The 16270-nt window shown below is 37.4% G+C and overlaps 1 protein-coding gene across 2 annotated transcripts; it reads left to right on the forward strand.

The window, feature by feature from the left end:
- Positions 1-324: 324 nt before the first annotated feature.
- LOC124143797 (cell death abnormality protein 1-like) lies at positions 325-6917 on the forward strand. 2 transcript variants are annotated; one of them, XM_046512912.2, is made up of 6 exons: positions 325-455; positions 735-792; positions 1051-1155; positions 1451-3085; positions 5004-5091; positions 6185-6917. In XM_046512912.2, the coding sequence occupies exons 1-6, from the start codon at positions 438-440 to the stop codon at positions 6402-6404; spliced, it is 2124 nt and encodes a 707-aa protein (XP_046368868.2). In that variant the 5' UTR covers positions 325-437; the 3' UTR covers positions 6405-6917. The 2 variants fall into 2 exon arrangements, with proteins under 2 accessions (XP_046368868.2, XP_046368869.2); XM_046512913.2 differs by lacking the exon at positions 5004-5091.
- Positions 6918-16270: the final 9353 nt, after the last annotated feature.

Raw genomic sequence — 16270 nt, forward strand, 5'->3', positions numbered from 1 at the left:
TGTAAAGAAAATGTAAAGAAAAGCAAACTGTCAATGTGTTATAGCTGCTAATACTGCAGTAGGAAACTTATGTATGGTATGGACCCCGACTGTTTATACAGACATTTTAACATGCGAGATTTGATATTGTATATTACGAAGCGTTGACGATCCATCAAGTTGTTTCATTGTAATTACTAACTGGTGCATATTTTGATGTATTTCATATGTACACACGCATGGCTATAAATAGTTTGGGTAAACCCATCATATTTCCGGGTACAGAGGTGGTTCTATTGTCGAATCTAAGTGAACAGTGAAATAGAATTATGAATCATCCTGACGGCTGTGTTGCAGTGTGATGTACACACCATGAGGGAAGGCTGTTTCTAAACCAACATAATCACAGTGACGACTTAATTCACAAGAGAGGCAGAGGGGCTACATGTGATTTCAACATGAGAAGAAACATGGAGGTAATATATAGTTAAGTTTATAACATCATCTAATGGATATTAATTATCTGAATGCAAAAAATAACAATTGGAATGGACAATTTTCAATCAAACCGTAGCATGTCAGTAAGACTAACATATAATCCCTGAAATAAATATACGCGACAAAAATATTATAATAAAAAGGAGAAAGAAGTTCATTGCACGCGTTTATGAATCATTGTCAAATATAGTGATGATACCAGGTGTTTGCGAAAGGGTAAGTGTATCGTTATTTCCTGTACTGTTTCTCTGTTCCAGACACGAATGTTTGCATATTACTGGATCGTGATCATTGCAACATTCAGAGCAGGATCTGGTACGTCTGCATTTTATCGTATCCGAGTCACTTGTTTATGATCTCTACCCACCCTGATGTACACTAATATAGCAATTAATTAGAATCATTGATACCAAAAAGTTAAAACTTAATCAAGGGCCATAATTTGCAATTAACTGCGGCGTTATTGTAAACGAGAGAATGTTCCTGGTGATACAGTTGATACAGGTAATATGTCTTTGTAACAGTACATGTGTACACCGCACTAGTATCTTCTTATATTTTGCCTTTGGCTAGAATCTTGTGTCGACACATTGGAGGATCACTGCAAGACAGCGGATTGTTCAAAACCAGGAATTGATGTCACCTGTGCGAAGACGTGTGCCATTTGCCGAGAAGAAGGTTTATGGGACTATTATTCCTTTATCTGTTCCTCGTTCCATAAGTTAACCTTAACTTTGGTTAACATGCAAAACTAAACCAAATGTTATGTATACAGAGATCACAATTCGGATAAGATCTTGATTGCTGTTGTTGTTTCGTATTTCTATATATGTTAACTTCTAAACACAATATATTGATGATATTCGTTGATATACAATATCTGCCCAAAACAGAGTTTAATAAGTATTCAATGCAAATGTCAATTACAGTTTCTTCATAATACTTTCCTAATAATACGACATTACTTATGCAGGTTGTGCAAAAGGTTACTACAGGACAGCTGAGAGAACCTGTGAATCCTGTGCCAAACCGCCGCTATCGGTATCACATCGTACTGACTCATACAACAGTTCCTGTCTAGAAGAGTGTCCCGATGGCAAGTGGGGACTTGACTGTAATAAAACCTGCAGCATTGGGTGTACGTCTACTTGTCGCAGGTGGACTGGTCTATGTAAACGCTGCTACTGGGGTCATAAATGTAATCATATACATGCCAGGTGTATCTGTGACCAAACCGCCGGGAAATGTATGTGTAAAGAAGGATATTATGGAGAAACGTGTGACTTAAAGTGCTCACTTAATTGTGGTGGTGTATGCGATACCAAAGGTACCTGTTACAGGAGATGTAAGGAAGGTTGGTCTGGCAAGATGTGCGATCACTCCTGTGTAAACTGTTTACTGAGCAAGTGCATGGCTGATGGAACCTGTACACAGACTTGCAAGGCTGGTTTCTATGGTAACTTGTGTCAGGTCTCATGTAATAAACAATGTAACAATATCACATGTAAATGGAACACAGGCGAGTGTGACGAGGGATGTACTGCTGGGTGGTATGGTGGCAGATGTGACATCAGATGTCCAGGAAACTGTGCTTCAGAATTGTGTGACAGAACTGATGGTGCATGTTCACACTGTAAGAATGGTTTCATGGGTTCTAACTGTACCACACCATGTCCACATAATTGTGCTACGAAGACATGCAAACAAAAGGATGGTACGTGTGTCAAGTGTAAAGTTGGCTACAGGGGATCTCACTGTGACACACCTTGTCCAGACAATTGTGCTACGAAGACATGCAAACAAAAGGATGGTACGTGTGTCAAGTGTAAAGTTGGCTACAGCGGATCTCACTATGACACACCTTGTCCAGACAATTGTGCTACGAAGACATGCAAACAAAAGGATGGTACGTGTGTCAAGTGTAAAGTTGGCTACAGCGGATCTCACTGTGACACACCTTGTCCAGACAATTGTGCTACGAAGACATGCAAACAAAAGGATGGTACGTGTGTCAAGTGTAAAGTTGGCTACAGGGGATCTCACTGTGACACACCTTGTCCAGACAATTGTGCCACCGATGCCTGTGAACAACATGGAGCTTCCTGCACAGGATGCAAACCTGGCTATAAAGGTCCACACTGCGACACCCGGTGTCCAGATAAATGTTCAAGTTGTCACCAATCTGAAAATACATGTATCTCATGCAATGCTAACTGGTACGGGGGAACATGTGGCAAATCTTGCAACACATGTCTGAATGGTACATGCAACATAACTGATGGAGCCTGCCTACATGGATGTAAACCGGGTAGCTATGGACACCACTGTAATAGAACCTGTAATGCAAACTGCTTAAAGACAGAATGTTTCCGTGACTCGGGAAACTGTACACACGGATGTAAGGACGGCTGGTGGGGGCCTCAGTGTAACAGCAGATGTCCGTCACACTGTGCCAGGTGTGATAGAGTTGATGCTGCATGTCTGGAATGTGAGGAGAACTACTATGGAGAGAACTGTAGCAGCAGGTGTTCCCCCAGGTGCGGCAGCTGTGACGGAACAGGACACTGTCTTACCTGTGCTGAAGGCTGGGAGGGAGACAACTGTCATGGTAACGTTCCTTTTGTTAGCTCACCTGACAGAAAGAAACGGCGTTTTGGCCGAGACACCATTTCCCTCCACTGTGTTGCGAAACTAACGTATTTCTTAAGTATGTAAGTAATTCAAAGGTAACCTATCATTTATAGTTTCAACAAAATCATAAACGAGCTCCTGTGTTACTGGATTGCCAGTAAAGATTCAACCGTCGCATAGCAGTAGTATTGTTGTGCGGCGTTAACAACAAACACATATATATTAATGTTGTGTAAGTTGCGGCTGCTACATACTTAACCTTTTAACTAACCCCTAGTGAAATTTTCAGTGATCCATTGTTATAATTTTCCTTAAATGTTGTAACCTTGATCAAACAACTTTTGAGCAAGAGTCGTATGAGGCCCTTTAAAATCTTGCTTGATCAAGGTTACAACATTCAAAGCCTTCTCAGGATAAGCGGATAAGCATCACTAGGTATAGACTCGATCCCCCGTGTGCGTCATACCAAAAGATAATAAACTTGTTGTTACCTTGCGTGGAGCTCTTCCCGGGATAAAACAAAAACTAGTAGGCATGGTGCCAGTATACTGTGTCTGAGTGGGATATTCATGTTAAAACCGCGGTATAGTATCTCAGTGGGTAGTACTAGCAGCAACACACACACTTTACATGCTCGTTGCAATAATCTTGAAAGCGAAATAACTTCCCGTTTCACATCACCACCAGCTATTTCTATGAAGGAACAAAACACAATATTATACGTTATTAGTCTTGAGTGTCAGAAAATATGATTATTGATAAGATGATAGAGTTTCTAGAAAAGAATATATCTGTGTATAGTCTGTATAAGCACTCACTCACTCACTCACTCACTCACCCACCCATTCAGAGTTGACTTGTGTTCTCCCATGAATTGTGATGCAACTCCATACAATTACAATTCCAAAACTGACGACGTTGAGTAACGCAAGCGTTGCTAAAACGTTCTCTTGGACGCCTGCAGACCCTTGCACGACCATCATAGCTGTCCAGATGAAACATGGACTCCGCTGTGAACAGTATGCTGTCCCAGTCCTGTCGTATGAAGCTTTTGAGGCTGTATACACCAAGTTAGACGTGCCTGACTGTGACGTGAAACCAAAATTTGGCTATCAGTGGGACGTCGGAGCAGGATGTTGTGCTCCCTCAATCGAATATGGTTATCTTTGTGACGTGACGACATACGTGGACGGACCGGCCTGTGGCAAGTTGCCCGCAGTAGATTACGTCTCCAAAGAGAATATATTGTGTTTCGATGTTAAAATGTCTGGCAGCACACCCACGCCGCGTAGACGTTAATTTTCAACAAACATTGGCATTGCGTAAGCATTATTTACGGTAAACAAAAGTTGTTGTTTTTTAGCACCTAACAGCTAAACAATAACTGTGTGCTGTTCACATTAAAAATCCACGTGTGAGAGTATCTTGCTCCCAACAAATACGCAAACATCGAAATTGTGCGCCGTGCATGAACATGTACGTGCAAATTAGGAATCACGACCTTAAAGTCGAGGAGATGTCTTCTATGTATTAAGAGAAGCATTATCTAATATCAGAATAAATATATTTTCATTAAACGTTATACGAAACACAGTTATTTTGATCGATTACAATACACACAAGGGGGACATCATGATTGTACAAGTCAATAAATGACGTTAGAATTATGACATATGAAATAAATTATTATTTACCGGCGGAATAAATCTTAAAAAGCATAGAATAACTCACTAAACGTAGACCTTCGACATAATAGGCAAAGACAAACAGTTAGACATTTTGACAACATTTCCCAGTGAAAAATCATAGTTTCAAATACATCTTAATATATGAACATGAATAGAACTTTTGTAAGTTCCGTGCCATTGATCTATCTCTTTTGTATCATATTTCAGCGTCGAAGAGTCTGCAGCCATCAACACTAGTATGGACCTCTGTAGTTGCAATTCTGCTGCTTATCATTGCGGTCATGGCCATTAAGATGTAAGTCCGGATCCTTACAGTCACAATATAGGATTAATATCTGAATTAACATCCTCGATTATCCAGTTTCTTTTTTAAGAAATAAACAACGACCACAATATATATGAGATATTCCATGGCTGTTTCTAAAATCTGATTTGACTGCTATTATTAGCAGCGTGTCTCTCGAATGCCCTTCAAAACGAAGCCATGTTGGCGAAAGTGAGTGAGTATGGTTTTACGCCGCTTTTAGCAATATTCCAGCAATATCACGGCGGGGGACACCAGTAATGGGCTTCACACATTGTACCCATGTCGGGAATCGAACCCGGGTCTTCGGCGTGGCGAACAAACGCTTTAACCACAAGACTACCCGACCGCCCCTGCTGGCGAAAGGGTCCAAGGGATTCATCATACATATAATACAGTTGATACTTGAGGATGCTGTTGGGAAAAAGAAACTGAAAGCATGTGAATGATAACAGTTAAGGCATCCAAAGGCAACGGCGATTGGGTTAATGTCAAATATATCCTCAACGAAACAGATGAACTATATTTGTGTTCGTTCATTACACCAATAGCGCTGTGTTGCGGTGTGGGTACCCCTTGGACGTCACATACATATACTATTTTGACTTCTCTAAAACGATTTCCTACCGACTGAGTAATTGTTATGTTGTTTATTATGCTGAAATTGTTATGTTTGTCAGTTGTAAATTTTATCCCCTCGTGTGCTCTATCATTAACGTTGCTCTATAAAATACACACATATGATTTAATCATGTTTGTTCATTACAAGGAATCTTGTTTTTAAACTATTACTGTTTCCCCTGAAAATGATTAACTGCTTATATTCGCGTTACTGTTTCAGGGCAATAGTTTGTCATATCCGATTTAATGAACATCATCCAATTAATATATCCTGATACGACTGTTGAAGAAATTATTACGCCAATATTTGCATAATAAAGTGTTTATCGCGCCTGTATCTTAGGGTAATTCATCGTCGACATGATTAAGGTTTAACCCTTTTCCAAATGTTTCAAACATTTCAATTTAGACAATATTTGGTGATATGCCAAAATAAGTTTTAAAATTTCGATATTTTTTTCAGCGTTTCTAAAAGGACAAGAGCGGTGTACCTCTCCCCCCGTTTTGAGGACAATGTTTACTCATCAGTTGATGATGTGTCACTGTATGATTTGGCTGAACCACGAGACAGTACTGGATCTCAGTATGCAACAATTCCAGATGCTGCAGTATCGTTGGAAGACAGAGGCTACGAGCAGCTGAGACAGGCTTCCCCTTGCACGGGTTACACGTCTCTGTACTGAGAAGAGACAGTCTGATCAATTACATCATGTTCTTCTGGAAAATCTTACCATTTCAGTGCAGTTACATACGCTTATTATGGAAAGAAGCGAAATTGACTGTTTGAAGTCATGATTAAGACATTTAATCCTCCATCTGTGTAGCCTAGTAGTAAAAGGTTTCGCCCGTCCCTGCAAATGCCTGGGTTTAATTCCCTACATGGGACAATCTGTGCAAAGCCCGGAGTAAGAAACTGACGAGCTAGACTCAAGTTGTTTATTATATTTCCAATTCTGGTGGATACATGAAAGGATGACACTGTTCTTTGAAATTATGTTTCTAAATTTGTCAGCACCATATCAGTGTTCATGGGTTTCACCAATGTGGTAAACGTCTTAGACCTGCATCACTTCGATCTTTTCACCCATATGAAGCTGACATGATGATATAATTGAAAGACGTATCAAAACAGCGTTAAACCCAGCTCGCTTACTCAGTCATTCATAAACATTTACAATAAATTAATTAAAGGAGCGCTGTTAATATATATATATATATATATATATATATATATATATATATATATATATATATATATATATAATCTGTAGTTTATTTACTCACTTATAGTTTTCTGTATTATTGTTTGAGTGATTCAAGAGAATAAACATTTTTCTTCATCTTCATTTTACTTTGTCAAACTTCATTATAATTTCGAATGGTTAAACAAATTAACATCTATACAGGCGAGCATGGCAATTTGTAAAGAGTCTCGTGGCGTGATTTGACCACATGCATGGATTTACAAAACGTGGTGACAAACGATTATTGTTGATATAAATGAAAACACGTTCCAAAAATATTAACAATCAACATTACTACTTCACTGTTAAACACACACTTCCACATCCTTTTGTGCAGTGTCGAGGAAGATTTGTCATATCAAACGTCTATCATGTTAAAAATGTGATTGATTCTACCCTAGCCCGTGGTCACCTTTGCCAGTTGACTTGAAGAAGTAATACACGTGCGTTATAATCGATTACTTCATTAAGTGATGCTGGGTATTTAAATACCTATATAAAGTTTAGTTAAGTATATTTCCGTATTCATCCATAACTAAATGTACATCGGATAAGAGGTCCATGTTGGAAGGGAATAACATAATATTCAAATTAAGACACGATTATTGCCGGTTTCCAAGTCCATAAAGGACATGTAGTCCACCCTGAGTATATGTATAGTGCGTTTTCAACGTGAAATATAGAAGTTTTAGCCAATCTAAATGTGTGGATTCTTCAGGAAAGGATGGGATGACGTCATACTCTCCAGTTGGGACAAGTAACGGATGCTGTTTATGACTTAACGATTAGAAATATTGCCTGAGTGACTATTTCATTCAGATATTCCATTAAAGTTTAACTATGATTCATACATGTGCTGTGCCCTGTATTCGAACCGTTTGGTTTGGTTGAAGTCAGCTCAGGAATCTACCTATGTTGAGGGGATGTCCCCTCGGTTACCAAAAGGCAAATACACTACTGCCTAAAAGTTCATTCCCCTAACGCGCGTTGAGAACGCGTATAACACGTGTACATCTTCACCATGATACACGATATGATAGTAATGTCGACATGGGCCCATGGGCGAGAATATGTTCCTTTACTTAAAACTCATGTTTTTGTTTCGCAAATACATTTAATGTATTCATTCAAATATCATGACACAAAATTTAACTCATTTTAACTTAATTCAACGATTTAATAGCGATATTGAAATATTTCGCCCATGGGCGAGAAAAAGGTTTGGCCCATGGGCGAGAACATGTTCCTTTACTCAAAACTCATGTTTTTGTTTCGCAAATACATTAAATGTATTTATTCAAGTATCATGAAACAAAATTTAACTAATTTTTACTTAATTCAACTATTTTATGGCATTATTAAAATATTTCGCCCATGTTTTCGTCAGTCCCTTTCAAGCATCAACTAACCGTTTGCAAAGTATATTGTAGCATGTGAAATATACTTTATATTATATCATTACATTACTATTTAAAAAGGGCATTTGGTTGGATGTTTCCTTTAGTTCTACAAATTTCACCTGTTTTACATATTGTAGCGATCTTTAATGAACCCGGCCTTACCTCTCAAAAAGTTTTGACAGTTTATCATACGAATTCATGTGCGTGTACTCCAATTCATTGGAGTTATTTTCCTCAACATTAAATTTTAGTTAGTTTCTATTTCATTTCCCATTTTATGTCCCGTTGATACATCACACTGGGCAATTACGTGACACTAGGTATGCAATATACAGGTACGCGTGCGCGTAATTTAATGAAAAAAACTATTCGTCTTTTATTGCATAACGTTTGGCTGAATATCTTACATTCTAACGAAATCTCGAAATAATTATTTAATTACATGCGGTTTCGAACTGACCAGTGGGAATTATGTTTCAATGCGATTGAGGAAAACGTGAGTGAATATTGTGACACTAAAGCAACTTTTAACTGCATTGTCACTTTTGGTATGAAAATGGTAACAGTTCAGAAAACACAACAGCCTTCTTATGATAATTCTCATTAGTCCGTTGTATCTAATTACAGTGTCGGCCTTATTTACAGGTGATTCTACAATACCTGCTCTCGGTCAATTACGATCTACCACACCACGCGTAAATAAACAGTTATGCAGGTGTTGCTGTGGGCAAATACCTAGCCTGAAAATGTTTATTTTTTTTAGGATACATGTTTTACAAATGTTCGTTGATATGTGGATATATTAAGCAAAAAGACAAAAAAATGTTTATGAAAGATGAATTAGTGCCTTGATATATTCATCGAGATGTGTATCATCATTTAATGGGGTGATTAAATAAACGTATGTTGGGAGGAGATATCAAAGGAGCCGCTCAATATACACAGTGTCGTCCGGTGAACTACCACCCCACCCTGTCCATTAGAGTTATGTAATCGGTACACAAATATATTTGATGCGGTGTCAGTGCGGAAGGAGTTTGAATTACGTCCGCCACTTGCCACAGAAATCCTCAAAGTATAGAAACAATAAACAAGGTCAATCCGTACTAATTACCTAGTGACGCACGTAACAACGACTGTCAATAGGGAAAATGGTGAAAACAAATTGAAATAGATTTTAATAAAACATTATTGTACTAAATAACTCGCAAAAGCGGTGCCTAAAATTGTTTGACCGTGTTATGTGTGTTGTAAACTGACGAACAGCAAGTAATTGTCATGCTGTACGCATGGTTCCATATACAAATTCAGTTATACAACCGGTATGAAGCTGAGAACTGAGATACCAAGTACAACCTGCATTTACACACGGAAGCAATATACTTGTGTGTATGCCCTCTCCTCTAAAAAATGTATCACTAAAGTATTTGCATTGTAATAAATATAGTAATGATAAAACTTGGTAATTTGGTAGGTCTCCGACAGATATGATTTTCAGTTTTTTTACACCTTTGATTGATACGGATTACGTACCTGTAGTCTAGTCACTGTCTCTAATGTATCTGCTTGTTAGAAATTTCAAATGTCTTGTTATAGCACTGTTCCTAAAATACAGCAGTTTCTTTTATCGGGTATAAATAGTTGATTCGTCTTGTCACGCAGTCATTTTTACTTGATCGAATGATTTCCACAAAAAATTACGGCAGAGAGTTTTGTATTTTATTATATTTTTAGAAGATTTTAGAAGATGCTTACATCACTGTATCTCAGAACGTAAAACTGATAACATTCAAACATGTAATTAGTACACAGTTAATTGTTACATATAATTTCCTGCATATTCCTTTTTGAACAAAAAGCCTACATGTATACTGATATCGGTGTCCACTGTTAAAAGGGTATTAGTGCAGTCAGCCATGGTAAATGGAGAGACAATAATAAGGTGATTAATTATAGTCTGTTGCAGAATATGCGGTATAAGTGTAGTCATTGATACATATACACATTACACATATACAGATGAAATACACGATATGATGCAGTGCAAGAACAAATTAAGATACGGTTTCTATTAAAAATAATTATACGATTTTGGATTTAATTAGCATGTTTAAATTTTCAGGCCAACACGGCTGAGATACAGCATCGGCAAATTCAACTGGAGTTGTTTTCTGCCGGTCGTAAGTTCATTGTTTGACTGAGCACACTCGTGTCGGGGTTGCGATATTTTCTTCTCTTTGTTGGCAGCCTGCCACCGGTCTGAATTTTGAGAAAGGTCTCAGCATGGGACTGTTAATTACTTCTTAATGATGTCTACAAGCTTACAAACTTGTAGATGTTGGGTGCGGTTAGGACCAAACTTTTTCAGCTCAGAGTGTTAGTGGTCCTGGAACCCATAGTGTCAAACAGGTTCTGCACAAAACGTCCATCAGATTCTACTGTTCAGCAACATTGTCACTGAATTTCAGAACTCTGGCATGATATAATAATCAAGGATTTCGAAGCTGAACGAGGGGAAAGGCAGACGCACGTGGATTTACCCTCAGGTTATTATTGTCTGGAGTTCACATTTTGGGGCATTTCATATACTAATTGAACAGAGTTCACCTGCACATGTCCACTTTAGTGATACAGACTGTAACCAAAAATGCAATGAGCCGTAGCTCTTAATCCCTTATAACAACGGTAACAACAACCAGGGTGAGGACACAGTAAGGTTAAACCGTGTCCAACAGACAATCTCAGCGGGCTATCTCCCATCAAGTCAGCTCTGTTTTTAAGCGCATAGTTATGTTTTTACATATTGAAATAAAAGGAATTTAAAAAATTATATTTAACAAACCTACACATTACCAAATACAAAACTTTTTAACCCTTTCTAGACTTCGTTCCAATTAACCTGGATCATTCAACTCGCTCGCGAAGGTCGTATGCGACTTTAAAGTCAATACGTCTACAGTGTACAAGTAACTTTTAACTGTATCATATATACTCATGATTAGCAATTATTTTCGTTCCTAATTCGAATGAGCACATTCTGAGGCAAAATCTGCAAAAGGACAGATAAAATATTTCTTTGTACAATGCAAACGATACAAACGTAGCGGCTGATAATAGAGACAATGATTTAATAATCTGCAATATATCAAGTGTTCTCGTTCAATCTATTGTACATATTGAAGTGATTGTAAAGTTTCAAGGAGTACTAAAATGTTGTGGTATTATGAATGTATTTAGAATATGAATAGCGAAAAACAGTCACCATATCGGCTGTACATGTATAATTTGTCTTCCAACACCACGCTTGTGCCGAGGCCCATGGTCTTAAAACTAATCGGTCCCATAAAAGGAGCAAATAGTTTCGCAGATACTTCTTGCTATGGTTCACTCCCAATTGTCAGACGACCTAATCATCAGTCAGACCAGTCAAGTGTGACCAGCGTACCTGCCTGGTTTTGGCTCCTAATTACTGAACTGCCCAATACTGTCATACTGTGGGCAGAGTAAGCGACCTCGTTGAGTGATACAGACTAACCAGATTATGATTGTGTTTGTAAGTTGCGTTTAATCTGTGTCGGGTTGCAGTTGTTTTATTAGTCAAGACTAGGGGTAGTTTTTTCAATGAAACCTTTTAGCCGTTGAGTTTGTTTTGCATTCATTTCATTAAATACATTGTTAGGTAGAATAATAACACGTTATATGGATTAAACATCTCCCTAATCTGAGTATAATCTCACATGTACTCTAAGTACCGTACTATATTACTTTGCGGAGACACAGCATTGTATGCTGTCTGAATGACTTTACACAAATCCCTGCATTCAATAGACCCGTGAAGATCTTCAACAAACCATTCTTGGCGTAAAAGGGCGACGGCGCTTGTCGTAAGAGGCGACTTCCGGGATCGGGTGGTCAGGCTCGCTGACTTGGTTGATGCATGTCATCGTATCCCAATTGCGTGGATCGATGCACATGATGTCAATCACTGGATTGTCTGGTCCAGACTCGATTATTTACAGACCGCCGTCATACAGCTGAAATATTGCTAAGTGTGGCGTTATACAACTAACAAACAAACAAAACACAAAAAGAGAAAGTGTATGAGTACTAAAACTTGCAATAGATATGCGTACCCTACGTACACACATGAGTCCCATTCCACAGTCTACAACACACGAATAACTGTCAAACAAGTTTGGGTACCCCTTCTGTTCAGGCAAGTTATTTAGTTCGATAATTTTGTATTAAAATCCTTTTCAATTTGTTTTCATCCTTTTTCCCTATTCCATGCATGTTTATGTTGCTACATCTTATTGCTCATGTTTCCAAGTATTGTAAAACACTTTAATGTTTCTCCTTCTTAATCTAACGTTATAACATTTCCGGTCATTGCCATCATCTAATACACAAGAGATGATACCAAGACATATTTTATTCGGTCTTATGGTCTATGCGGTCTTACAATTGATTTTATTAGTCTTTAAATCTTATGTCTAGTAAATATTTCCACAAACAGGGCTGTTAACTGATATGTAACGGAATGTAACATCCAGTTGAGGACTGAATACGACGTACGTTAGTCTGGTAACGACATTTCTACAATTAATATTTTGAATAAGCCGTTAATACGCCAGTTGTGACAGGGATGATGGTATGGTAGATGTAGCAGACATATTAATTCAGTTATAGAATTCCTAAAACACAACAAACAGAAATTGTACTGTGCATTCATTGACTTTTCCAAAGCTTTTGACAACGTTTGGAGAGTTGGTCTTTGGTCAAAAATGTTAACTTATGGTACCCAAAGGAAATTCCTTACATTAGTACAAAATATGTATTCCAATATTAAATCCTGTATCGAGTTTAATCATGAAAAATCTGCGTTTTTCCCAAGTTTTTCGGGGGTCCGACAGGGAGAAAACCTTTCTCCGTTATTGTTTTCTATCTTTATAAATGATTTAGAATCCTGGCTAAAACATTTGATTGTAATGGTGTTGATATATCCAGCAAACATGATTTGAATTTAGTTTGTCTACAACTACTAGTTCTGTTATATGCAGACGATACAGTGCTATTTGCTACTTCAGCGTCAGCGCTGCAGAGGTCCCTGGATTATTTTCATGTATATTGTCAGAAATGGAAACTAACTGTAAATAGTGATAAAACTAAAATTGTTATTTTTGGAAGTGGTAAGTGTAGAGTAAACAAGCTATCATTTTACTTTGGCAAAGAAGAAATTGAAATAGTTGATAATTATAAATATCTAGGTTTTAACTTTCACAAAAATAGAAAATTGACATTTGGTATAAGTGTTCTAGCCACACAAGCTAAGAAATGTATGTTTTTGTTACTGAAAATGGCAAGAAACAATGATTTACCACTTGACTGCGTATTTAAAGCATTCGATTTAATGATTTTACCCATTATGTTATATGGCTCTGAATTTTGGGGAAATGTTAAAATAGATATACTTGAAAATATACATACCAAGTTTTTAAAATTAGCCTCTGGTCTCAGAATGTCCACACCGAATTATTTCTTATATGGTGAATTTGGAAGATTTCCTATCAGCATCAATGTTTCTAAGAGAATTATTAGTTATTGGTATAAACTCAACACGCCCCTGTCTCACTTCAAGTTATCCTCGGTACTGTACAACTTCATGTCTTTAGATAGTGTGTTAAATAATCATTCTTATTCTTGGCTTAAGTTTGTTGAAAATACCCTTAACTCATGTGGGCTAAGTAATGTTTATATGTTCCCAGGTAATTTTAACAGAACATGGCTGCTTAATAAAGTAGAAACTACACTAAAAGATCACTTTTACCAAGTGTGGAGGAATGCAATAGAAGTAAGTCCCAAGGGACAATATTATAAACACATTAAGACCCTACCATCACTTGATTCCTTTATCTTATTGCCCAAATATATTTACTACCCAATATTAAAATTTAGAACATCCAATCATTGTTTACCTATTGAGACAGGGCGTTGGTATAATACTCCAAGGGAATTTAGAACTTGTAAATTGTGTGACTCTCCGACAATTGCAGACGAGTTTCATTATATATTTCGTTGTCCTGCTTTTGATGAAAATAGAAAAAGATTTATTTCAACAAAACTAACCAAATTTTCAAATATGGCATCTTATAGACGGTTGTTTACATCATCAGATTTCACTGTTTTAAGAAACCTAGCAAAGTTTATAAATGTTATCTTCTCTGTAATATCAAAACTTAGATAATAGACATGCTTATTATATCTACCACTGTTTACAATATATTGTTTTATTCCGCCGCCATTTTGACTGCTTGTAAATAATGATTGACATGTAAAATGTACTCTAATACCACCATGCGTGGTTCTCCAGAGAATAAAGTGAAGTTGAAGTTGACAGCCGTTGCCACGCGAGTCACTAGGTTATTAGTACGGCATTGGCCTTGTTGATTGGTACTATACTTTGAGGATTTCTGTGGCCACTGGCGGACGTAATTCAAACTCCTTCCACACTGACATCGCACCAAATATATTTGTGTACCGATTACATAACTCATACTGACAGGGTAGGGTGGTAGTTCACGCGAAACGGACGACACTGTGTAAATTGAGCGGCTCTTTTGATATCGCCTCACAACATACTTTTAATGAATGACCAATTAAACGATGATACACATCAGGATCGCGGAGAAAATACAAGCTTCGTTCGCGTTGAATATATATATCAAGGCACAAATTCATCTTTCATAAACTTTTTGTGTCTTGGTGCTTAATATATCCACATATCAACGAAAATATGTAATACATGTATCCACAAAAATATACATGTACAGGCTAGGTATTTGCCCACAGCAACACCTGCATAACTGTTTATTCACGCGTGGTGTGGCAGATTGTAATTGACCGACAACAAGTATTGTAGAATCACCTGTAAATAAGGCCGACACTGTAATTAGACACAACGTACTAATGAGAATATGAGAATTATCATAAGAAGGCTGTTACGTTTTTCTTAACTATTACCATTTTCATACCAAAAGTGACAATGCAGTTAAAAGTTGCTTTAGTGTCACAATATTCACTCACGTTTTCCTCAATCGCATTGAAACATAATTCCTACTGGTCAGTTCGACACTGCTTGTAATTAAATAATTATTTCGAGATTTCGTTAGAATGTAAGATATTCAGCCAAACGTAATGCAATAAAAGACGAATAGTTTCTTTCCATTAAAATACGCGCACGCGTACCTGTCACGTAATTTCACAGTGTGATGTATCAACGGGTCATAAAATGGGAAATGAAATAGAAACTAACTAAAATGTAATGTTGTACACGCACATGAATTCGTATGATAAACTGCCAAAACGTTTTGAGAGATAAGGCCGGGTTCATAAAGATGTTGGGTGCGGTTAGGACCAAACTTTTTCAGCTCAGAGTGTTAGTGGTCCTGGAACCCATAGTGTCAAACAGGTTCTGCACAATACCTTTTCTCGCCCATGGGCGAAATATTTCAATAAATCTGTAAAATAGCTGAATTGAGTAAAATTGAGTTACATTATGTGCCATGAAAATAGTGAGAACACCTGCATGTATTTGCGAAACAAAAACATAAGTTTTAAGTAAAGGAAAATATTCTCGCCCATGGGACAAACCCTTTTCTCGCCCATGGGCGAAATATTTCAATATCGCTATAAAATCGTTGAATTAAGTTAAAATGAGTTAAATTTTGTGTCATGGTACTCAAATAAATACATTTAATGTATTTGCGAAACAAAATCATGAGTTTTAAGTAAAGGAACATATTCTCGCCCATGGGCCTACCCATGGGCCAAACCTTTTTCTCGCCCATGGGCGAAATATTTCAATATCGCTATAAAATCGTTGAATTAAGTTAAAATGAGTTAAAT

Source organism: Haliotis rufescens, unplaced genomic scaffold, assembly GCF_023055435.1.
Source record: "Haliotis rufescens isolate VD_foot unplaced genomic scaffold, xgHalRufe1.0.p SCAF_50, whole genome shotgun sequence".
In the NCBI taxonomy this organism is placed as follows: domain Eukaryota; kingdom Metazoa; phylum Mollusca; class Gastropoda; order Lepetellida; family Haliotidae; genus Haliotis; species Haliotis rufescens.

Excerpts from the sequence above, each read along its gene's own strand:
- LOC124143797 (XM_046512912.2), top strand. Across the intron at positions 3,086-5,003 it reads GGAGGGAGACAACTGTCATG|CGTCGAAGAGTCTGCAGCCA; the intron begins GTAACGTTCCTT and ends ATCATATTTCAG. Across the intron at positions 5,092-6,184 it reads GCGGTCATGGCCATTAAGAT|CGTTTCTAAAAGGACAAGAG; the intron begins GTAAGTCCGGAT and ends TATTTTTTTCAG.